Raw genomic sequence first — 25,092 nt, 5'->3', positions numbered from 1 at the left:
AGATTTCACCGAAAAAGAATAGGAGGAGAGAGAGAAGGCTGAAGAAGAGGAAAAAAAAAAGTTGGCAGTAAGAGAGATAAGAACTATATTCTCATTACACTGCAGTACTGTCATCATCTCTACTGACAGCTCTGCTGTGTGAGAGGTGGTAAAATTAATAAAGCTGCCCCCTAACTGTACTCTCTATAAAGGAACCATGAATAATGAATACTTGAGTCTGCCTTTAAGAACAGTACATGTTTGCCTTTGCCCACCTCCAATAACTCTATCAACACTTTTGAATCATGCATCCCACAAAGACATCAAACTGTGACATCATCCATATCATGAGTAAGAAACAGCGAGTGAGAGACAGGAGCTGAAATACAATTCTTCATACCTTCCAAAATAAAGTAACATTGTTCTGCTTCCTTGTGGGGTCTTCATTAACAGTTCTCCAAAATTCAGGCCCTCTCAGGGGAGCTGCAAAATCATATCCATTTTAAGATGAAGAACTGCATAAAACTATGATCTTCATAGTATTTATAAACTACACGCACCTTTGATATCCTTTACAACAGTATACGTTGGTTTACTCCAGTCACTCCAGTAACCTAATCCATCTAGACCACTACAGCGCACCTGAACAACATATACAACACAAAGGTCCCGCACCTTTATCATAGCTGATCTTGTTAGCACATTTGACACATCAGATATCTGCAAATAGAATGAAAAATGTTTAGATTAGGAATGCCACACAGTTTTCTAGGCGTTTTATTCAAATCTTAACAATAAACTGGCAAATTCACTTGCCACTGAACCCAATGAAAGAGACGGATCACAAATATAATTTTGCCACAGAAAAATAAATTATAATGCAAATTAAAATGATTTACCATATAGAATGAATTCAACATACATTAAATGACTGACATGGACTTCACACGTATAAATATGGCAAGGATGAAAACATTAACACAAACTAAGTAGAACAGTACCTCCCATAATATTTCTTCCCTGTTTACGGAGTACCGAATCTGAAACTTAAGATCGCTGTTTGGAAGTGCTGGGTTTGTCCAGCTCACATTCAGCAGCCCAATATTCTTGGTGATTTCTGCCTGAACGTTAGAGGGAGGAAATGGCTTCACTAGAAAATTGAAAAGAAAAAGTGACTGAAAAATTTCTGCATAATTTCTGCAACATTTTAAATTGAAACGAATGGTACTTAACATTCTATTATTCCCCTTTGCATGCAACCATGTAGCGATCTTAGCTGCAGTAATGCAAATTCCTCCCTGCAAACATCAGTGGTTTCTCCTGATTTTCTCTGTCTTCTCTCAAATCAAAATTTTCTCGGTGTAAAGTGTAACATGCCACTATAGGTTTGTTTATTAGGTCACTGCAGGTAACTGAAAAGTAGAGCTGACTGACAAGGTGAATTTCTGTCCCATGAGATATTGCCCCAAATCAGGACAAAAAACTGAAACACAAAAACTTTTCACAGAATTTAAAAAAAAAAAAAAATTCAGAAAAATGTCAATTCAGAAATCTCAAAACATTTCATTTTGTTCATCATTGTCTCACATTGGGAAAAGACAACACTGATTCTGCACCCATTTCAGCTGTCATTCTGCCTCCTGGAAACTACCATAGGGAGTTTGTAGTGCTGCATCACAGAACATGAAGTTGGGGGAGGCAGCCTGGGGCCAAAGGAGAATATGGGGGCATGAGTAACTCGGAATTACACCTCCCATGTTACGTTGCAGTGCCACAGGCAAAAGCAGAAACTAATATCGAGTTAACCTGAAATTAAATGTTTTAATTTTCTAGATGGAAAATTTCTCCAAAACTACTCTTTTCACGTAGAAAATTTTGATAAAGCTCCATTTTGCAACAAGAGAATGTTTTGTTCAAAATTCTTTGAGCAACCCTGTCAAAAAGCAAAAAAAGAAGATGAAGAAACAGGGTAAGAAGAACTAAAACAGTCAAAAGTCTGAGAGGTAGCCATGTTAGTCTGCATCTTCGCAAAACAAAGCAAGCAGTCCTGTAGCACCTTAAAGACTAACAATTTTATTTATTATGGCAGGGGTGGCCAACTCACAGCTCTTTGAGCAATTAAATGTGCCTCCTGCTTGGAGACACACCACAAGGACTGCCATCCGCCAGTATGTTCACATGCCCCAGCACCTGGTGAGAGAAGTGCATGGCAGCAGTGGCTCTGGTGAGTCACTGACATCACGTTTGAGTGGGGTTCTGGGAGTACCTGGCTCTGTGGCGGAGGGAAAAGGCATTGAGGCATAAATATATAATACCTGGCTCTTTGCACTCTATCCATGGCCACCCCTGTAGCAGGGAATGAGCTTTCATTGGAAAGTCCCACTTCTTGCTTTGCTTTGTAGGTCAAAAGCTCTCTGTTGTTTCCATTGTTTAGAATGACGAACGTGTAACTCAGACTTCTAATAGTAACAGAGACTGTTCTGGTACGGCTATGGTCTGAAGAAGTGGGTCTGTTCCACGAAAGCTCACCTAATAAACTATTTTGCTAGTCTTTAAAGTGCTACTTGACTGCTTTTTGTTTAGACTTGTAAAAAACTCTTTAGGCCAAGAACCTCTGAAAACCTTCATTTGCCAGCACTGCTCAATATCCAATATGTGCAACTGTCAGGATGACTAAACACTGGAATAAAATACCTAAGGAGGTTGTGGAATCTGCATCGCTGGAGATTTTTAACAGCAGGTTAGATAGACACCTAACAGGGATGGTCTACAGTGTGCTTGATCCTGCCAAGAAGGCAGAGAACTGGACTTGATGACCTCTTGAGGTCCTTTCCAGTTCTAGTGTTCTATGATTCTATTCTCTCCCTGGAAGCTAATGGATATTTGATCTATTAGCTCCTACTGTGATGTTCCCCCGCCCAGCCACCAAACCATGGTTTACGAAACTTGGCTTATGGTTATAAATACGCATAACTTGGGAAGGGAGGTGATAGAATAAGGGTTTCCCAGCCCACGGGAAAGTCTATTTAATCTATGGGGAGCTATCAGATTTTGTCTTTGGCCTGGCTTGGAATCTGTCTGACACACATTAGAGGAAAGAAAGGACTATGAAAGGCTGTTGTCCCCAATCAGAGCTAATCAACAGCTCAGGTTTGAAGATTTTACCTGACATGATAACAGCTATTTAGGACAAGAATCTACTTGTGATAAGTTTCGTAGGGAAGTTAGAATTAGCTATGTGTTCTGTGTTAGAAAATAGCAGGCAAACAAGACCAACATCAACGACACAGTAAAGGAGAAGGGACAACACAATGGAGAGAAGAACAAGCAGACAGGAGAAGGCAAAGCTGCAGAGGACATTCAAGTTAATGTCAGAGCCATTTCTTTTCTTTCCCAGGTATGGTCAGAGAATTCTTTCCTTGGCACTAGAAGTTGAAAATGGATTATTTTGCATGCCATAAATTTTAAAAACCCAACAACAACAAAAACTAACGTTTTTTTTTTTTTTAAATCCAGCCTTTCTTATAGCTGCCTCTGTAATGGTCACAAATTGACAATCACCCTCATACTGGTACTTTCTGCTCAAAATACATGGTGTGAAGTGAAGGCCTACCCAAAGCCCACTGAAGTCAATTGAAAGGGTCTCATTGACCTCAGTGGTCTTACAATCAGGGCCTTACAGCTCCTTCCAGGATATGATCTGTCCAAAAGGTTGTGAAACATAACTCCACCTACAGCATATACACTTCGCTGTCCATGGCCACTAAGGGCAGAAAAGATATTACGGAAATCTTTTGACATACCCACGTCTGCTGGAACGACACACGTTGGTGGAGATTCAAGTGTTCCTAGTTGGTGCTTTACCTCTATCCACATGGTATATCCAGATAAAAGAAAAATAGGCTGAAATGTACACTCATAATAATGATTCCTCTGTAAGTGGCATTCTTTTGCCTGTGATTTTGGAGTACTTGGAATGTCGGAACAATAGATACTACTCCTTAAAAGAGATGAAAACATCAATTAATTTTCAACAAAGAGCTTTTTATGTTATGAACAAAACTCTGAAGAAAAATAAACTACTCTCTTGCTGAGGCTTAAAAATATATTGCTTGCAAACCTTTACATGCTGTGTTTTAAGCCAAAATAATAACAATATTTCTTTACAAAATGAGTATTTTCCCTATCCTCCCCAAAATTACATTACAGGACCATCCTTTTGAGAGTAACATCAAAACATAAAAAGTGATGACACTTTCATTTAAAAACATGAAACAAATATTTTATTCTCTGGGTGCTACAGCCATGCTTCTAAAATTAGAACTATTATAATCATTTTTGATTCAGTGTTTGATGGCATGTTTGTTTTCATTAATATTGCACTGTGTGGATCCAGGCAATATTGTAATTAGATACTGAAGATTTTTCTCCTCCACTCTGACTCTTAAGCCCACGTTGCACTGGTTGAAAGCAGTTATCTGTTGCTGTTGTTGTGGCTTATGCAAAATAAGTTGACAACCTAGAAGACAGGATTTTCACAGCACTTGATAACCTACACATTTGCCACTTGTTGATTGGTGACTTTTTTGATCGTGTCAGCAGAGAGCGGGCCTGATCCAAGGCTCACTAAAATCAACATGAGTTCTTCCCTTAAAGTACATGTGATTTGGATGGGGGCTGAAAGGCACCAGGGATAAGAAATCACCTTCAGAGCTCCAGAATTAATTTCTCCAGAACACAATGCTGGCAGCTTAGTGTTAGGTCCTTAGTGTTAGGTCCTTATACTTATAACACTTTACAAAGGTTTAAACTCCTCCCGTTTCTGCAGAATCTGACCACCTCCCAGATATTTAAAACTGAAACACCACAATCTCTTCCTTCCTAGCCTCCAGGAGAAATACCATACTAAGTGCCTACTGAGCTCCTGTGAATATGTAGGTGTGAGTGCACATGCATTTAGTTCTGAGTAGGTTCATGAGCTTTCTCGGCTCCAGCGAACTTCCTTGTCCAGTTCCAGCACTATAGAAGTTCTGTTGCCTGCACTCAAGAGCCTCGCCCAAGTGAATGACAGTTTCATTGGCCCAGGGGAATGTAACTGTGGTGGGAAGTCATGATCATAAAAAAGAGACTCAGCATGGGCCAATCCCAGATGGGGCACTGACTATCAGTAGGGTCCCACCAAATTCATGCCAATGAAAATGCTTCCATGCCATGAAATCTGGTCTTCCACCAGGAAATCTATATCCAATGCACACGTCATAGGGAAGATCATCATTTGTTAAAATTTCGGCCCCTGACTCAAACGGGAGTTGCAGGAGTCACAAGGTTATTTTAGGTGGGCCATAATATTGCCACCCTCAATTCTGGACTGCCTTCAAAGCTAAGCAGTCAAAGAGCAGCAGCTGGTGACAAGATGCCCCGCTGTATTTGCAGTGCCCAGTCAGCAGGAGCCTTGAAGTAAGGGAGGGCAATACCATACCATGCTACCCTTACTTCTCTGTTGTTGGTAGCAGCTCTGCCTTCAGAGCTGGGCTCCCACCCAGCAGCTACTGCTCCCCATCTGCCCAGCTCTGTGGGCAGTACCACCGCTAGCACTAGCACAGAAGGGTAGCAGTACCACAACCCCTGCTACCACAACCTGATGAAACCCCCCCCAATTCCTTCTTGGGTCAGGACCCCTACAGTTACAACACTCTGAAATTTCAGATTTAAATAATGAAATCATGAAATTTACGGCTTTTAAAACCCTAAGACCACAACATTGATCAAAATGAACCATGAATTTCATTGGGCCCCAACTCTCAGGACAAAACACATTGACAGGGACTCTCTGCTGAATGGGGAAACTGTGCAGAGAGCAGAGACTCATATAGCTAAGCAGACAGGCTGTTGGATTCGGCACCACTCAGAGCTGTTATAAGGAGTGTGGCACACTCATGGACCAGCCTAGCCAGGTCTCTCTGGATACATGGAGAACTTTGTTTCCAGAGCTATCAATTCAGCACTTTATAAAAATTTAACAGTCAGTTAATAACATATAAAAGAAAAGAAAAATAAAAAAGAGAACTTCTGCCAGTATGGTGGTCAGTGCTTACTCAGTTATTGTTTTTCACCATACAATCCTGCGATTTTGTGCCCTATTAGAGACCTACAGCCAATTGTCTTGTTTTCTGGACACCAAGACAGACACTTTCATAGGTGATTCAATGACCTGTTCAACTGCAGGAAGGGATGCAAGTTTTTCTCCTATTCTAGTAGGGGCAGTCAAAGAACATGGAACAGAGCAAAAGCACTAACTGGGACAATTGAGACAATACACAGCATCAAAATATGGCACTTCACAGCCATTTATAAAGTGCATTAACTCACAGTATTCAACTTTCTGATGCTGAATGGTGGCTTAAAGACCCACAAAAAGTGGAATGCAGAATTTTCCCTTCACTGGTTCTCTCATCCAGACCTCTTGTGCTGTTACCCCTCCTCCCTTCTTAATTAAGTCCTTTTCTTCTCCATTTCCCCTTCCTCTGCACCCTTCCTAACTTTCTTCTTTTTTCTCACTTCCATCTTAATGAGCATCTGCTGATTTGTATCTGCTCAGAATCTGGATCTCAAATTGGTGGGTATGGTGGGTTATTCTGCCTAACTGGACGCACACGGCTGCAGCTCTGTCAGTATGAAATCCCATTTAAAAACCAACCCAGTGGGAGGGTGTTAAACTAAATCTTAATGGGCTGCTGGATACACAGATAAATCACAGGCTCTGAACTGGGTATGAGAAAGATGCAAATGCTCATGGTGACAGTTTGTGGCTACTGAAAAGAGGAATGTTTTCAAATTTTCCCTAAGATACTAGAATTTGCATCCAGGCCTGTGGAGCTCGAATTTTTGGAGCTACACACCAGAGACGTAACTGGTTAGTTAATTGGACCCTAAGAGGTACATGGTTCTATTTCTCCCATTAATGTCAATGAAACTAATGCATATTCAATCACTACATTCTGCTCTAAAGAGGTATCTTATCATTCTGGATTTTTACTGGATGGTCTGTGCTGTTTTTATTGGCAGTGCTGATTTGTAGAGAAAGGTAGAATAACAACCCAATCAAAACAGTGAAAAGGCAAAACACTGCACCGCACTATAGTATGCAATGGAATTTTGTTTTCAACATTTTAATTGCATCAGTGTTTGTGAGGAAAACAAAAACTGGCACAAAAGATTCATGCTTCTGGCAACAAACAGCAATGATGCAAATATAGCATGTTTAACTCTATGCTTTAGACTTCAGTTTTGAGGACAGCCTGGTATACCCCACCAAAAGGACACTGACTGCCACAACTTAACCATTTTTATCCACTAAATTATCTTCGTAGTATTTCTAATAGCACCACTACAGATTATTAAAACAGAAGGAATTTGTCAAATCAAAGTTTATTCTTAAATAATTATGATTGCTGCTTATATTTGGCATTTTGTTTAGCTCAGGCAATGAAAACAGAGTTCAATTTCACACAGGTTTCTAACTGATTGCTGGCTAGTTAGATTGTGTGTCCTTGTTCACAATATTTTGGGCAAATATTGAAAATATATATTTTTTTTAAGATCCTGGAAATAATGCCCTTAATCAGATATTTTTAACTTATTTTCTAGTTTAATTGTTATCATAGAAAATGTTTTCTTCTCATTAAAATTTTAATAATACCCCAACAGAATCAACATAACAACAAACAAACAAGAAAGATGGCACGCACTTTTTATACCGTGTCAATGCCAATGCCTGACAACGCATCATACTGTAATGAGATTATGGATATTAGGAAACACCATTTCTCTGCAGAGATGTTTGAGACTAACATAAATGATGAGAGAAGGAAAGGTCAGCAGTACACAAACAATCCAGGAAGTTTTTGGAGAATGCTGAGGACAGCTTCCTGGTGCACATGCTGAAGGACCCAACCAACTCGACCTGCTGTTCACAAGCAGGAAGGAATTGGTAGGGGAAGTAAATGTGGGTGGCGGCCTAGGCAGGACAGCAACAGAACATGAAACATGGATTTCAGAAAAGCATATTTCAAGTCCCTCAGGGATGGGCCAGATCCCCTGCAAAGCTAATATGAGAGAGCAAGGAGTCCAGGAAAGCTGGCTGTATTTTAAAGAAGCCCTACAGAAGGTGCAGAACACACCATCCCAATGTGCAGTTCAAAAAAAACCCACAAATATGGTAATCTTTGGTGAGCTTAAACACACAGAAGTTTACAAGAAGTGGAAACTTGGATAGATGATGAGGGAAGAGGATAAATATATTGCTTGAACATGCAGGGATGCAATTAGACAGGCCAAAGCACAACTGGAATTGCAGCTAGCAAGGGATGTGAAAGTTAACAATTAAGGTTTCTACAGGCACGTTAGCAATAAGGTGGTGGTCAAGGGAGGCTTGGCGCTGTTACTGAATGGAGAAAGTAACCTACTGACAGACGACGTGGAAAAAGCTGCAATACTCAATTTCCTCCCCTCCCTCCCCCCCCCCCTTTTTTTTTTTTTTGCCTCTGTCTTCACAGACAAGTTCAGCTCCCAGACTGCTGCACTGGGCAGCACAGTATGTGGAGGAGGTGGGCAGCCCTCAGTGGGGAAAGAACAGGCTACGAACTATTTAGAAAAGCTGGACACGCACAAATCCATGGGGTCAGGTCTAATGCATTCAAGGGTGGTAAGCGTGTCAGCTGATGTGATTGCAGAGTCACTGGCTATTATATTTGAAAACTCCCGGCAATCTGGGGGAGGTCCCGGATGATTGAAAAAAGGCAAATGTAGTGCCCATCTTTATAAAAGTGAAGAAAGAGAATCCAGAGAACTACAGCCTCACCTCACATCCCTGACTGGGATGATCTAGTTGGGATTGGTCCTGCTCTGAGCAGGGGGTTGCACTTGATGACCTCCTGAGGTCTCTCCCAACCTATGATTCTATGAAAGGGGCAGAGCGTCATAAGTGGCTCTAGCAGGTATTCAAGGCAATATTTATCCCAGGAGGCAACTGGTCAAAATATAGTCCCAGAAAAGATTTTGATATGAAATCCTAAAGGCTCTGTTTATTATTATATCCATCAAAGTCATTACAGTCACAGTCACTTAGTATTTATGATTCACTCCTACGAATGCTGTTGAGTCAGTGGAACCACTCACACTTCACACAGTGAGATCCCAGTTCAGGAAAGATCTTCACTTAAATTCATCCCTATTCAAAAAAGCATTTAAGCTTTCCTGAATCAGGGCTTAAATGTTTGCAGGATTGGGCCTTAAGTGCGGATTTAAGCTTCTTTACCAAAATAATTCTCACACACCCAGTCTAGTCCAGAAGGGAATAAATCCAACAATTTCTGGTCAGGGAGACTTTGTTTTTCCAGTTTATTCAAATGCTATACAGGTCTAGGAATGTTTTGTGTTTAAAATTATTAGATGCACAGTTCTGCTGCGAGGATTTGAGTTCTATTGACCAACCCTCTCTAAGCAAGAGACCAAATTTCTTACACTCAAGAACATCTATGAAGATTGCATTCTAGTGTCTTCACTGACATACCTACATTAGAATTTGATTCTAAGCTTCCATGTTCCTTCCAGTTTAGCGTAATACTCAAGAGAAACCTAACCTTCTGAAAATTAGACCATGAACATTAGTAGCCATCTGAAGACTGCTCTGTACACCAAAGCTGTTAAAAGCATAAAATGACAATCTTTTTCTTTTGGAGTAAGCCAAATTCTACCATCGTATCTAATCCCCATGTATGTGTGGAAATTGGGTGTTATTTATACACATGAACAATTAGTCTCAGACATACAAATTACGATTCAAGCAAATTTTCCCACTGTGAAAATCTATATAAATCAAAACCCATTGTGGCGAAGTAAGGTGGAGATTTGTATTGCAAAACTGGAACAGAATTTGAAAAAGAACAGGAGGCTTAAAAGGTATACTAGTTTGCTCTGCCAGGAATCAGCCCTGCTGCCAGTGCAATCAAATCAAATTCTTGCAGCATAGTTCTTTCACATTTCCTGCTTTTGTTTTATACATATTTTATCCACATTTTCAAAGCTGACCTCCAAAATTGTGTCCACAAGGTGTCTTTATTACCTAATTTATGCACATGTGAGATTTGCTGAAACCTGTGGGTTCCATTCTGCAAGCCAGCTAGGAGACCAGTGAAAGTTTGACCCGCAATGGCTTGGTGGATTTTATATTCACTTCTATTGAACATCTATTACTGCATTAATATTTCCAAAGTAACAGTTTCCAAACAAATAATACATTAAAACTATACACACCTGTAGTATTTTAACTGTAAGGAACTCCCCACAAGCAATGTTTTTGTATTGGCGAACCATCTACAAGTCATTTTAGTTAAGTACCCATCAGTTTCACATGTGATATTGATATTGATATCTATTTAAAACATATTGAAAATATTAATACAAATCAAAAACTGTTAAGGAGACAAAAACTGTGCATGATAAATTACTGTTGCCTGCAAAAAGCTTCTAGGAATCATAAACTGAATTGTTCCAACTTGAAAATATCAAAGTATGGTGAAGTTTATTTAAAAAAAAAAAAAAAAAGTAAAGTCATCCAGACTCTTACCTACTACATATAATTCAGCATATCGATGATGACATTCCCTGTTTTGATTACAACAGTACAATGCATTATAGAAGAAGTTTCCCCTAGGTTTTGTTGCATTCAAGTTGAAAAGAGTAACTTTGCTAACATGATCATTCACAAGTGTATACTGACTCTCTGGGATTTCCTCTGCTAAATTCAGCCACCAGACAATCTTCTTGGACAAAATCATCTTGTTTTTGTCATTGTAAATGCAATGAAAGGAAATATTAGAACCAACACTTGTCAGTATCTTAGGAGGGAAGTACATGACATCTATTACAGGGAAAGAAAAAAAAAGAATTTAAGCAATTTGAAGCATTACAAAATAGACAGATTTACAAAATTACAGGACAATCAAAATGTGTATTGCCATCAAAATCTTGCTCTTAAACACACGAGTCCAACTCATGGAATTTAATGAGTGTTGCACGAATACAGGTACAGGAGCAGAAAAGACCCCAAGACTTCTTATGGTATCATTATTTATATCTACTTGAACATTTTTACCTACATAGACATTCACCTTCCAAACCTTTACTCATGAAGGAATAAATAAAATGGAATAAATGCATGGTCATATATTATCTTACATGTGGAGTACATTTTCAGGAGGGGGACTTAACTTTGTGTACACCCAATGCGCAGTTGTATACATGAATGGGCAACTGTTTTGCAAGTGAAAAGGAAATGCTGGGAAACAGCAAGCTGCAATTAGAGATTATACTTCAGTGCTATTTTGAACATGAAAAGCCTCTGTCAATAAGCACTCTCTCAAAGGTTTGAAAAAGAATAATAAATTCAGTGTTGTGACAGGCATTTCCAATACAGAACAGGCCAATCTGTACAGCACTTGTCATGCAAACACATACAAAAGGTATTGTACAATCACACATCACAAAGGTGCATGCACTCTTAGTCAAAAATAAATGCATTTGTTGTGAGACAATTAAGATCATAATGTTTATTTTGAAAAATCCGTCAAGTGAGTTATAGGAACTTAGGTAAAGAGCATCTAATAGAAAAACAAAGAAGCAGTCAAGTAGCACTTTGAAGAGTAACAAAATAATTTATTAGGTGATGAGCTTTCATGGGACAGACCCACTTCTTCTGTCCCATGAAAGCTCATCACCTGATAAATTTTGTTACTCTTTAAAGTGCTACATGACTGCTTTTTTGTTTTGATAGAATACAGACGAAACGCAGTTCTCTCTCTGTCAGCATATAATAGGTTGAAAACATACATCAGCTGAACAATTTTCCTCAGTATCCTAACGAATAATTCCACTTATAAATGGATTTCATAAGGGTTTTCATTCCAGCCAATAGATATTAGAACATAAGAATGGCCATACTGGGTCAGACCAAAGGTCCATCCAGCCCAGTATCCCGTCTACTGACAGTGGCCAATGCCAGGTGCCCCAGAGAAGGAGAACAGAAGACAATGATGAAGTGATTTATCTCCTGACATCCATCTCCTGCCCTTGTACTGAAGGCTAGGGCACCATACTTTACCCCTGGCTAATAGCCATTTATGGACCTAACCTGCAAAAATTTATCGAGCTGTTTTTTAAACCCTAATAGAGTCCTGGCCTTCACAGCCTCCTCCGGCAAGGAGTTCCACAGGTTGACTGTGCGCTGTGTGAAGAAAAATTTCCTTTTATTAGTTTTGAACCTACTACCCATCAATTTCATTTGGTGTCCCCTAGTTCTTGTATTATGGGAAAAGGTAAATAATTTTTCTATGTTCACTTTCTCCACACCATTCATGATTTTATATACCTCTATCATATCGCCCCTCAATTGCCTCTTTTCCAGACTGAAAAGTCCCAGTCGCTCTAGCCTCTCCCCATATGGGACCTGTTCCAAACCCCTAATCATCTTAGTCGCCCTTTTCTGAACCTTTTCTAATGCCAATATATCTTTTTTGAGGTGAGGAGACCACATCTGCACACAGTATTCAAGATGTGGGCATACCATAGTTTTATTAGGGGAAGTATGATATCTTTTGTCTTATTATCTATCCCTTTTTTAATAATTCCTAACATCCTATTTGCTTTATTAACTGCCGCTGCACACTGCGTGGATGTCTTCAGAGAACTAGCCACTATAACTCCAAGATCCCTTTCCTGATCTGTCGTAGCTAAATTTGACCCCATCATGTTGTACGTGTAATTTGGATTATTTTTTCCAATGTGCATTACCTTACACTTACCCACATTAAATTTCATTTGCCATTTTGCTGCCCAATCACTCAGTTTGCTGAGATCTTTTTGCAGTTCTTCACAATCCCTTTTGGTTTTGACTGTCCTGAACAACTTGGTGTCATCTGCAAACTTTGCCACCTCACTGCTTACCTCATTTTCTAGATCATTGATGAACAAGTTGAACAGGATCGGTCCCAGGACTGACCCCTGGGGAACACCACTAGTTACCCCCCTCCATTGTGAAAATTTACCATTTATTCCAACCCTTTGTCTTCTGTCTTTTAACCAATTCCCGATCCATGAAAGGATCTTTCCTATCCCATGACCGCCTAATTTACATAAAAGCCTTTGGTGTGGGACCGTGTCAAAGGCTTTCTGGAAATCTAGGTATATTATGTCCACTGGGTGCCCCTTGTCCGCATGTTTATTAACCCTTTCAAAGAATTCTAATAGATTAGTTAGACACGACTTCCCTCTGCAGAAACCATGCTGACTTTTGCCCAACAATTCATGCTCTTCTACGTGCCTTGCAATTTTATTCTTTACTATTGTTTCTACTAATTTGCCTGGTACTGATGTTAGACTTACCGGTCTATAATTGCCAGGGTCTCCTCTGGAGCCTTTTTTAAATATTGGCGTTATATTGGCCGTCTTCCAGTCATTGGGTACCGAAGTGGATTTAAAGGACAGGTTACAAACCACTGTTAATAACTCCGCAATTTCACATTTGAGTTCTTTCAGAACCTTTGGGTGAATACCGTCTGGTCCTGGAGACTTGTTACTATTCAGCTTATCAATTAACTCCAAAACCTCCTCTAATGTCACTTCAATCTGGGAGAGTTCCTCAGATTTGTCACCTAAAAAGGCTGGCTCAGATTTAGGAACCTCTGTAACATCCTCAGCCGTGAAGACTGAAGCAAAGAAATCATTTAATCGCTCCGCAATGGCACTGTCTTCCTTCATCGCTCCTTTTATATCTTTATCGTCCAAGGGCCCCACTGCTTTTTTAGTGGGCTTCCTGCTTCTAATGTATTTAAAAAATATTTTACTATCATTTTTTGAATTTTTGGCTAGCTGTTCCTCAAAATCTTTTTTGGCTTTTCTTACTACGTTATGACACTTAATTTGGGAGTGTTTATGTTCCTTTCTATTTTCCTCACTAGGATTTGACTTCCACTTTGTAAAAGCTGCCCTTTTCTCTCTCACTGCCTTTTTAACATGGCTGTTAAGCCATGGTGGTTCTTTGTTAGGTCTCTTACTGTGTTTTTTTTATTTGGGGTATACATTTAAGTTGGGCCTCTAGTATGGTGTCTTTAAATAGTTTCCATGCAGCTTCCAGGGATTTTAATTTAGTTACTCTACCTTTTAGTTTCTGTTTAACTAGCTTCCTCATTTTAGTGTAATTCCCCTTTTTGAAATTAAATGCCAGATTGTTTGACCGGTGCGGTGTTCTTCCCAACACAGGAATATTAAAAGTTATTATATTGTGGTCACTATTTCCAAGCGGTCCAGTAACAGTTACCTCTTGGACTAGATCCTGCGTTCCAGTCAGGACTAGATCGAGAATTGACTCTCCCCTTGTGGGTTCCTGTACTAGCTGCTCCAAGAAGCAGTCATTTAAAGCATCAAGAAATTTAATCTCTGAATCCCGTCCTGAGGTGACATGTACCCAATCAATATGGGGATAATTGAAATCTCCTATTATTACTGTGTTTTTTATTGTGATAGCCTCTTTAATCTCCCTTAACATTTCAGCATCACTATCACTGTCCTGGTTAGGTGGTCAGTAATATATTCCTAATGCCATATTCATATTAGAGAATGAATTGTTATCCATAATGATTCTATGGAACATTTTGATTCCTTTAGGATTTTTGTTTCATTTGATTCTATATTATCCTTCACATATAGTACCACTCCGCCACCCGCACGACCTGTTCTGTCTTTCCGATATAATTTATATCCCGGTATGATAGTGTCCCACTGATTGTCCTCATTCCACCATGTTTCTGTGATGCCTATTATGTCAACTTCCTCCTTTGATATGAGGTACTCCAGTTCACCCATCTTATTAGACAGACTCCGAGCTTTTGTGTAAAAGCACTTTAAAAAAACTACTACTATTTATATGTCCGCCTTTCACAGACGCTTTGGATTTTTTTATATGCGATTGTTTCACATCTGATCTTGCCCATATATTATTTCCCACATTCCCTGTCTGACTAACTTCTAGGGAGTCCCTATCTATGGAGCCTCGTGTAAGAGAAGTCTCCGTCCGATCCACGTGCTCCCCCGCCCCAATCGGCTTTCCCCACCCTCTTAGTTTAAAAACTGCTCTACGATCATGATGCTGCCAAAATATCAGTGATGCAAAGCACTCTCTCCTTGTCGCCAGCATTGTCTTTCTGACTAAATAATGATCAGAACATAATACTAATCCGCTCTATCAAAATATAACTGCCTGATTTCAGCATTTTGTAGTCTCAGTATTAATGTGCTTGCATGAATGCAAAGCAGCCTCTTTGTTGCTACTAACCATCCTGCTGGTTTTACTGTTCTTCTATTGGTTAATGTTAACATTAGCCACTGGGAGACTAGGCAAATTTGAGCTCCCTGCAGTGAAGAAATTACTCTCCCTGAGGTTGACATCATGCTTATCACACCATGATTTCTGGCCAGTGAAATGTGCTTAATACAATTAATATCCTTCAATAGAATATTAAAGAGAATGAGAGAGAGAGAGAGAGATTATCTACTGCATCTCAGTGTTTTCCATTAGCTATACATATTTTATATGTAATACATGCATACAGTCTCTTTATTTACACACGCATTACAGGGAAAGCATATATTCATATGGGCCAAAAATTTTAATTCATTATTTAAGCACCTAAACAACAGACCTGGTAATCAGAAGATGCCAACTCCTTCCGGGAAAAAAAAAACAGGTTAGATATTTGGCATCCAAGTTAGAACAGTCTGACTTGTGTACGTCCATGTGTAAAGCCCACCAATGGGCCCACTCCACTGTCTTCGGTCCAGGCTGCCTGGATCACCTTCATTTACCTCTGGTAGACCTGGCTCCTCTGCTTCTTTGATGGCAGGCTTCTCTCGCATTCTGAGCATGGGTATCACACACCTCCTGCTCTGCAGACATGTAATTTGGTCAGCTACACCTCAACAGCCCTCCCCTGGGGAAACGCAGGGCTAGGTTCCCATAACCTTCTGCTCAAAATTCTTCATAAGCGCGATTTGTAGCTCCTCTGCTGATTTCCCCTTGGAGGGGGAGAGTAGACCGTATTTCTAACCTACTCTCCTCCCAAGAGGCTTCATATCCATTGTGTCCAAGGATTCTACCAGGCTCATTTATTTCTCCCTTGCTTTGTTCTATCTCCTTTAACTTAAAATAAACAGAAGAAAATAACAAAACTATGAGCTTGTAATTTGCTACCCCTTGCCTTTGAGTCCACTGCAATCTATTATTGCAAATGTTTGGAATGTAAACCTCTGTTCACTGACATTGGGGTGCAGTTTCTGTAGGTGACAATGTCCCTCTAGCGTTCTTGGGATCACCCACACCAGGGAGATGTTGTCACCCTCTGCTGTGTAGCTTAGTGCTGTACTGCTATGACTCTGCACTCTGACACCAGTAGCCTGCTGACAAAGATTAGGTCTCACACTGGCTTTCACCAGCATACAAGAGCCCCTTTTGGTCTGAGTCCTCGCAGATCCATCTCCCTGAATTCTTAATCAGCAGACACAAAGACTTCCCCCCCGGGTTCACCATCCTGAAAGCATAAAACTGTCCCCTACTATCAGTTCACTTTGGTCCATTCACTTCACACTGTTACACAACAGACACCTACTTCACGTAAAAATAAACAAAAAGTTTAATTAATAGAAAAACAACAGATTCAAAGATAAAAGAGTGAGGAAAATAAACACATGCAAGTTACACAGAAAACAATGACACAACCTCTGCCTTTAACCTTCTATGTTAGCTCAACTCCATTTCCTAACGCATTTGGCCAACAGCCGGCATGCCCTCTGTCCTAAAGAGGATCCAGTGATCAAGACAGCACCCTGCTTAGACTTTAACCCCCACCCCCATTTCTGGATAGCCTGCCCTCCAAATGCCTTCCCTTTCAAGAGCTTCTGTAGTGGTTTCCTCCCCCTCTTTGTTCTCATATTATGGAAATTCCTGGTTATACAGAGCGGGATCTACCCAGAGTTGGGTTGTCTTTTCAGTTTCAAGTATTTCCATTGCCTCTTCCTGTCTAGACAATGCTAGATGCTTGAACGAGGAAGCCATTTTCCTGAAAATACCTGGCCTGACACTGCCTGATTGCCTCAGCCTACTGCTGGGAGGTGATGCTGTAGTTACTATAGTTACAATTACAATTTGCTACACAGATCTGCATACATGCATCCAGAACTCTACCCTGTATACAAATGTAAATTATGATCAAGTTTAGGTCATGACAAGATTTCATAAAAGATCTTGCTCGACAAACTGTGTATACACAACAACACTGTCTACAACCACTCAATTCAAATGCTTATTTTCAGTCCCTTCAGTCTTCCCTTTGGCTGTCTGGATTTGACACTCTCTCTCTCTCTCTCACACATACCCCATGTATAAAATTACTCAGAGAATAACTTTAGCAAAACAGACTGAAATACTCCTTTTAAAATAAAGGAGGAACAGTGCAAGAAAATTGTCAGCATCACCAGACTGACCACGCAGGTCAATTTGCAAGACAGTGTTGCTAACTCTCATGATTTTGTCAAAAGTCTTACGATAATTACCATTCTCCTTACATCCCCAGCTCCTGGAGTCAAGTCGATATGTGAAAATTCCAGCCTACATTTTCAAAGAGTAAGTAAGGTTTCTGGTGGTCTTGGTCATACAGAAAGCTTCAAAATGTGACCATAAGGCAATCCAAAAGGCTCAAAAAACAGAAGGCAAATAAAAAAAAAACAAAACACCTATTGCTGTCACATAATCTTGAGATTTATTTTTTGAAAGCTAATCTCATGATTTTGGGTCCCGATTTTTGAATACTTGGGCTTGGCAATATAAATGAGCACTCAAAAGGCCATTTCTACACAGGCTACTTCCTTCTGAAGTGGCATGCTAATACATGGAGCAAAAGGGGCCTCCGGAAGGAGGAGTTTCTTCTGGAAGGCACCCCCGGCCCCCAAGGGCCACACTTCTACGCAGCATTTTGGAGTCTGGAAGAACAGTCTTCCGGACTCCAAATCACATGACATTATGCTAATGAGGCATGGGGAATTTGCATCCATGCCTCATTAGCATCTTTCACTTCGTGTATTAGCATGCCACTTCCAAAGGAAGTGGCCTGTATAGAAACAGCCAAAATGAATGGATAATGACTTGCCAAATAAATTCTCTCTCAGTGCAGATGGCAACAAGAGACAGTAAGCTGTATCACAGGGGCTGGCAACCCCCGGCATAGGAGCCAAGAATGGCATGTGATCTGATTTTCATCAGCACGAGAAGAGGGAGCTCAGCCCTGCCCCTCCTCCCCCAGGCAGCCGGGATCTTGCTGAAAGCCGTGCCGCCTGTGGATTAACAAAAGACCACCACTTGAGCAGTAAAGCACTGCATCTTTACTTATTTATTAATGAAGCTGTTGTAAGTAGGACTACCAGTGACTTAAGAAAGTAACACTGGCGCTCAGACCGTACACAGAAGTCAAAGGGTCAAATATTGGTACTCCCCCTCAGAAAGGTTGCTATATTATTTCAGTGGAACACCTTTGATCCAACCCATTTCATTGGCTCTCAAAGAAGCTATTGCCATGCAACATGTCAGGAATCTGCACTTTCATAACTGAAGTTACTCACCTAATTGATGGGTGTAATAAACTTAAGAGTTTTAGATGTAAGTTGGTACTAACTCTGATCCAGATTTATTTCTTATACCATCTGCTAAAAGTTAGTTTAAATTCCACTATTCAAACTTCATAAAGGCTCCTCACCAGAGAATGGGAAGTTCTTCTACCTACCCTGTTTTGGGTTGTCATAATGGCAATAGACTCTTTGGGTGTGCCTACATGTGCACAGTATTTCGAAATACTGGCCCTCTTTCGAAAGAGTGAAGTGAGCGTCTGCATGTACCATGCACTCTTTCAATGTGAAATCGAAGGAACGCAGCCCAGACATTGAAAGCTGGATCCTGATCCCGCATGGGAAAAGCGTCACCCATCGAAAAAAGGCACGTGTAGACGTGCCACGGCCCGCTCTTTCAACAGAGGAGTCCTCCATGACAGTGCCCAGTCCGAGAGCGGAGACGCCCTGCCCCACCAAGCGGAGCTCTGTGACCTGCACGTCTGGCCGCTCTTAAAGCCACACAGACCCAGAAACCCCATGGCAGGAAGCTAAGAGCGGGCAAGCTGCGAAAGCACGAGCTCCAGGCAGCACATCCTCTCAGCTGCACCCAACCACAACGACAGACACATGGCCAGCGCCCGGCAGTCCCCCGAGCCCCAGAATCCCCCCTCAGAGCCCCCACTGGTCTCCGAGGGGGTCTGTCCCCCAAAAAAAGAAAAGGGCCCCCTCCTGGACGGACCGTGAACTGAGAGACCTCCTGGGCCTCTGGAGGGAAGAGGTCCTCCGGGAGATGGGGGTAAAGTGTAGGAACGTCGCTGCCTTCGCCTACCTTGCCCAGGGGCTGACCAGCCAAGGCCACCCGGAGCGGACCTCAGAGAAAGTCCAGAACAAAGTTAAAGAGCTCCGGCAGGGCTATGTCCAGGTCTGGGACGAGGCTGGGCGCTCAGGAGGAGGCCCCTCCACCTGCCCTTACCATAGGGACCTCCACAGCTTCCTGGGGCCCCGGGACAGCTCCCCACCAAAAGTGGTCCTGGACAGCTCGGCAGACCAGCCCAAGCTGGAGGAGCTGCAGGAGCCAGGACCAGCCAGCCCGGGCCAGGGGGCAGACACCACCTGGGACAGAGTCCCAGGGGGAATGAGGACAAGGTCCTTCTTGGAGACTGACATGCTATCTGTCACCCCTTTCAGGTGCAGCAAGTGAGGGCCCACGCAGACCATCAGTGCCGGTGGTCCCCAAGAGCTCCCAGAGGCATCGGACAGAGGCCGGGCACCCTCAGTAGCATTGTTACGCCGGGTGCGCAGCCAGAGGTCACAGCATCGCCTGGTGGATGACGCCGCCAACCTCCACCAGGCGGAACTGATGGAGTGCCGGCTCCAGCGGGAGGAGTCCGACCTGGTGTGGCAGAGGGAGGCCTGGGACAGGCTCATGTCCCACCTGGATGCCATTCATGGGACTTTACAGAAGCATGTGGGCAATGTGGCCCAGCTCCTGGCCCTCTGCACCCTCCCCCCAGCTGCCCAATCCCCTGAGCCCCCTGCAGGGCCCCCCCACAGAAAGGTCCCACTCAGGGTCCCCTGCCCACCCCCCCACCAAAGTCCTCCACCCCACCTCACACAGATGCCCCCCAAGCCCCCTGCCATCCCACCATGCCCGTACCTTCCGGTGCTCCCCACCCTGTCCCAGCGCCACTGTGGCACCCGCTCCCGGGAGGGAAGGGGAAATCAGGGCCGGCGTGGCTCTCAGCCCACAACCCTCTTGCCAAGTGACCCTCCCAGTTCTAGCCCCCTCCTCACCCCCTTCCAAGTTCAGGCTTCCTCACCGAGTTCTAGCCCCCGCCCCACCCCCTTCCAAGTTCAGGCCTCCTCACCCAGTTCTAGCCCCCGCCCTATACCCACCCCCACATTGTACATAGTTGAACTTTTACACCAGTTTTTTACAGTTTATTATTGATAAAGGTTTATGTTGTGCACCCCTACCCGTGTCCTGTGGTCCCATGGCGGGGACGCATGGCGTGGCGGTGCATGTGGTGGGGGGTAGATGTATGGGGGAAGGGGGAGGTGTGGGCATTGAGGTGCTCAGTGCAGCCCCGGGGCAAGACTTGCACGAAGGGCCTCCTGGATCCGGACACCCTCGCGGTTCGCCTGGCGGCTGGCAACACCACTCAGCTGCTCGAACCCCATGGTAGCCTCAGCTGCCCACCCCGGATGTAGGCAGACCCTTGGACGCAGCAGGCGCCCACCACTTGTGGGACATTGCATATCCCCACCTCAAGGCGGGCAAGAAGGCACCGCCACTGCCCCTTGAGGCACCCAAAGGCCCGCTCAACCACGTGCCAGGCCTGGTTGAGGTGGGCGTTGAAGGCCTCCCTGCTGGGATCAAGGTGCCCAGTCCAGGGCTGCATCAGCCACGGCAGTAGGGGGTATGCCGCATCCGCAACTATGCATAGCGGCATGGTGGTGTCCCCAACTGGCATTTCCCGCTGGGGGATGAAGGTACTGGCCTCCATACACCGGCACAGGCCAGAATTGCGGAAGACCCTGGCATCGTGGGTTCACCCCGACCAGCCCGTATTGATGTCCATGAACTGGCCTTTGTGGTCGACCAGGGCCTGGAGGACCACCAAGTGGTAGCCCTTCCAGTTGATATAGCGTCCGGCACTGTGTGGTGGGGCGCAGATGGGGATTTGCGTCCCGTCCAGGGCACCAAAGCAGTTCGGGAACTCCAACAAAGAGAAACCCTTGATGATGCAGTCCATATCCCCAACACAGATGACCCAGTGCAGAAGCATGGCGTTCAGGGCACAGACAACCTGCAGGGAGGGAGGCTGTTCACTCTCGTGAGGGTGTGGCAGGGTGTTCCCAGCTGGCGACCCTCTCCTGCCCCCCAGCCAGCAACCCCCCCTTCCAGCCCTCCCCAGCTGATGACCCCCAATGAGTCCCTGTGTCCATGGGCCCCCTTCCCCCTTCCCATGGTGGGAGTGTGCTCTGGGCCCGGCTTACCTCCACAAGCACTGCTCCAACAGTGGCCTTGCCCACCCCGAACTGGTGACCCACTGAGCGGTAAGAGTCGGGGGTGGCCAGTTTCCACACCACAATGGCGACTCGCTTCTTGAGGGGGAGCGCAGGCCACATGGTGGTGTCTGATGCCTCAGTGCAGGTGCCAGCCAGTGACACAGCTCCAGGAAGGTGTCCCGGCTCATGCAAAAGTTCCGGAGCCAGGTGACATCATCCCATTTCCCCAGAACCAGTCGCTCCCACCAGTCCGTGCTGCTGGGGTGGCTCCACAGGCACCAGGGTGCAGGCGGGGCGTGCTCCACGTCCTCAGGGGGGCTGTTCTGTCCCCCAGGGAGGAGGGGAGCGGCTGCGGCGACCGTGCAGACAACGTGGGCAACAGTGCCCATGATGTCTGCATACAGTGCGAGGAGCAGGGTGTCGTCGGCCATGGTGCTGCTGTGCTGGGGTCCTGCATTGCTCCTGACAGCTCGGGAGGCCTCGGCTAGTGCAGGGCTAGGGAGGTGAAGGGGGGGCCTTTAAGGTGGCGGTTGGCTGCGGGCCCCAGAAGGACTTGGAGGCCATGTGAGCCCGTCCACGGCATCGCCGCCTCCCTTCTTTCGAAAGAGCGCTCGCACACGTGTGGACACTCTCTTTCGAAATAATGGGACGGGGGTCTTCGAAAGAGTGGGTTGGAACTGCGATCTGCCTTTGCCGTGTGGTCATGTTCTTTTGAAAGATGGTATATCGATTTCTGAATTTCAATTTTGCTCTTTCGATGGTGGGCTCCCGTGTAGACACACCCTTTAGGCGTAGCCAAAATTTTGGGCGTTATTTATGGCATTTACTATGCACCTCTTATCTGTAGGAGTATTTACTGTGCATCCATTTGCTCTAGGACTTTGTAGTACAATGCACGCGCACGCACACGTGCACACACTTCACCCAAGTGTAATACACATTACATAATCCACGCACACATTTTTTATACACAACCAAATAGACCGGAAATATATATTTCAGTCCTAATAATGGCTGTTTACATGAGGACATACCTCACGTATGGTAGAGGACATACCTTCTGCATTTAAATTATAAGGTGTGCTCCAATCACTCCAGAATCCTGGACCATGAAGACTCTTGCACCGTATTTGAACTAAATATGAAGACCCAATCAGCATATTTCCTATGATGAGGGAGGTTTCTGTTACATTCTCAACCACCTGTTGAGTTACATCAGAAGCCATTAACATTATTATTTTGCAGCACTTCAGAAAAATGAGAGAAATCAAAGGAAAGAAGCTGCTTGAGGGTTAGGAGGATTGCTCAGAAGCATTCAACTTTTAGCACACCTAAATCAAGGATCCTAAAAGTTATGCACAGCAACTGAAAACAGCTACAGTATATTGTCAAATGGATGCTGCTTTTCATCTCTACTGATAGCTGCATTTTGGCAGTGGGAGAAGTGATTCATTAATAGAACTATGTATAACACACACAAGCAGAAATCCTAGTTCCACCTGGCCTGAGTGCTTTGACTGACATCAATGCGACTAGGATTTACCTGCGGACAGGGCTCGGGGTCTGCAGCTGAAAACCACACCATGATGAGAGTGGATTTTTGTCCCTTTCTAACGGTGGCTCCATATAAGTTATAATTTAGAAGATTTACCTGGTGTTGCTTGGGTCCTTAACTCAATTAATTTTTGTTTTTTGGAAAATAAAATGAAAGTGTATATCCTTCATTCAATCATCGCTGTGGGGTGGGGCTGGAGATGAGGGGTTCAGAATGCAGGCTGTTCCTGGGATCAAGGACTACCATAGCCCTCTCTCATCATCAGTTGAGGAACACTTCTCCATGGCTACTGCAGCTCCAGTGGACACATCTGGGAGAGAGGTGCATGCCCCACCCCCATGACGCACATCTGAGTTTGTGTGGCCCCTGTGCTCCCCAGCCAGATTATGGAATACAGCAAACATGCACTTCCCTTCACTCCCAGATAAAGGGGGAACAACCAGCCACGTAACTGTACAAACTGGGGAGGGGGCGAAAGGGCACCTGCAAGGTGGGGGGCTCGGGGTGGGACAGTCCCAGAGGGAGAAGGAGGGCGCCCCCAGCCAGCTTCTTTCACCTGTCAGGAAAGTCTGTCTGTCTCTTTTCTATATGGTTTTGTGAGAAACAAGGGATAGCTCAGAGGTTTGAGCATTAGCCTGCTAAACCTAGGGTTGTGAGCTCAGCCCTTGAGGGGGCCATTTAGAGCTCTGCGGCAAATAGATTTAAAAAAAAAGGGGGGGGGGCAGTGCTTGGTCCTGCCAAGAGGGCAGGGGACTGGACTTGATGACCTACCGAGGTCCCTTCCAGTTCTATGAGATGTGATGTGTGTAATCGCATTCTAGGCGCATCCTATTCTTCTGGAACAAACAAACATTTACCTTGCGTTAAGCTATGACAAGAAGCAGCTGTATGCCGAATTTGGCGGTCCTAACTCTTATAGTTTTGAAGGAGTTCTTTGGGGGTGGGGGGGAAACAGATGACAGACTCACAGAGAACTCTCAAATATATATTCCTTTTAATTTTTAGGAGTCTGTGCTGCTTTCAGCTAAACAACTTAGCCCTTTTGCTCAGTCAGCAGAGTCGTACAACCTGAATTCAAAGCCTGCTATTGAGCCAAGCAGGTTTGGCAAAGTGAGCTCTAGTAGCTGCCCTGCGAAAGAGTCTTCCCTTAAGTTCTGGGTAAGCCGCAGCCACTGACAGAGACAAAGAGCTGCAGCAGATGCTCCTTAAATGCAAAATTAAAATGGACTTAGTCTTCAGTATATATAAAAGAACAAAAGAATAATAATACAAGTACACTGACCTGCCAGGCATTTTGAGTTGCAGTTCCAACAAACTTCACTTCATACTGAAGCAGATATGGTGTTAGTACTGGGTTAGACCAACAGAGAGTTAACTGTCCTTTATCTGTCATTTCTATTCGAAGGTTCAACGGAGGTTCAGGCTTTACTGTAAAAATATTAAAACAAAGCTATTTTATCTGTTAGAGTCACTATCAATCACTGCTGGCTGAGATGTTTGGATTCACCACAGTTCAATCGGTTACCGCTCTCTTTTAAAATCTTGCCCTTCATGTTTTTAGAAGTTGCTATTCTCTAATTTAATACAGCAAATAATATAAGCCTAAATTACTCTGAAAAACTGCACAGCATGCAATATTTTAGCAAACATGGTTAACTACTGGGCCAGGTTGTTGCAGAGATAACTGATGCCTGCTGAGAATGGGGGGGCACAATGTAAAGGTTTGGCCCCCGCCAACAGATTGAGTCACACCTCCCCCCTCAGTGGCCCCTCCAGTGGAGAGGCAGCAGCAAACAGCTGGGAGCTGCCGGGAGAGGCTGTGGCTTTAGCACAGTGGG

At 43.7% G+C, this 25,092-nt stretch overlaps 1 protein-coding gene across 2 annotated transcripts in view; it reads right to left on the bottom strand.

The window, feature by feature from the left end:
- LEPR (leptin receptor) overlaps nt 1-25,092 on the bottom strand; it is a 71,258-nt gene that overhangs the window by 13,150 nt on the left and 33,016 nt on the right. For both annotated transcript variants that reach the window (XM_075002798.1, XM_075002799.1), the window contains exons 6-13: nt 24,537-24,682; nt 22,757-22,901; nt 10,607-10,900; nt 10,294-10,411; nt 3,783-3,979; nt 981-1,129; nt 540-699; nt 380-462 (exon numbers count right to left, since the gene is read on the bottom strand). In XM_075002798.1, the coding sequence (XP_074858899.1) occupies nt 380-462; nt 540-699; nt 981-1,129; nt 3,783-3,979; nt 10,294-10,411; nt 10,607-10,900; nt 22,757-22,901; nt 24,537-24,682 (1,292 nt within the window). The remainder of the gene's footprint in view (nt 1-379; nt 463-539; nt 700-980; nt 1,130-3,782; nt 3,980-10,293; nt 10,412-10,606; nt 10,901-22,756; nt 22,902-24,536; nt 24,683-25,092) is intronic.

This window comes from Carettochelys insculpta, chromosome 9 (assembly GCF_033958435.1).
Source record: "Carettochelys insculpta isolate YL-2023 chromosome 9, ASM3395843v1, whole genome shotgun sequence".
NCBI lineage: Eukaryota > Metazoa > Chordata > Testudines > Carettochelyidae > Carettochelys > Carettochelys insculpta.
This window is presented reverse-complemented; position numbering and strand designations above follow the sequence as displayed.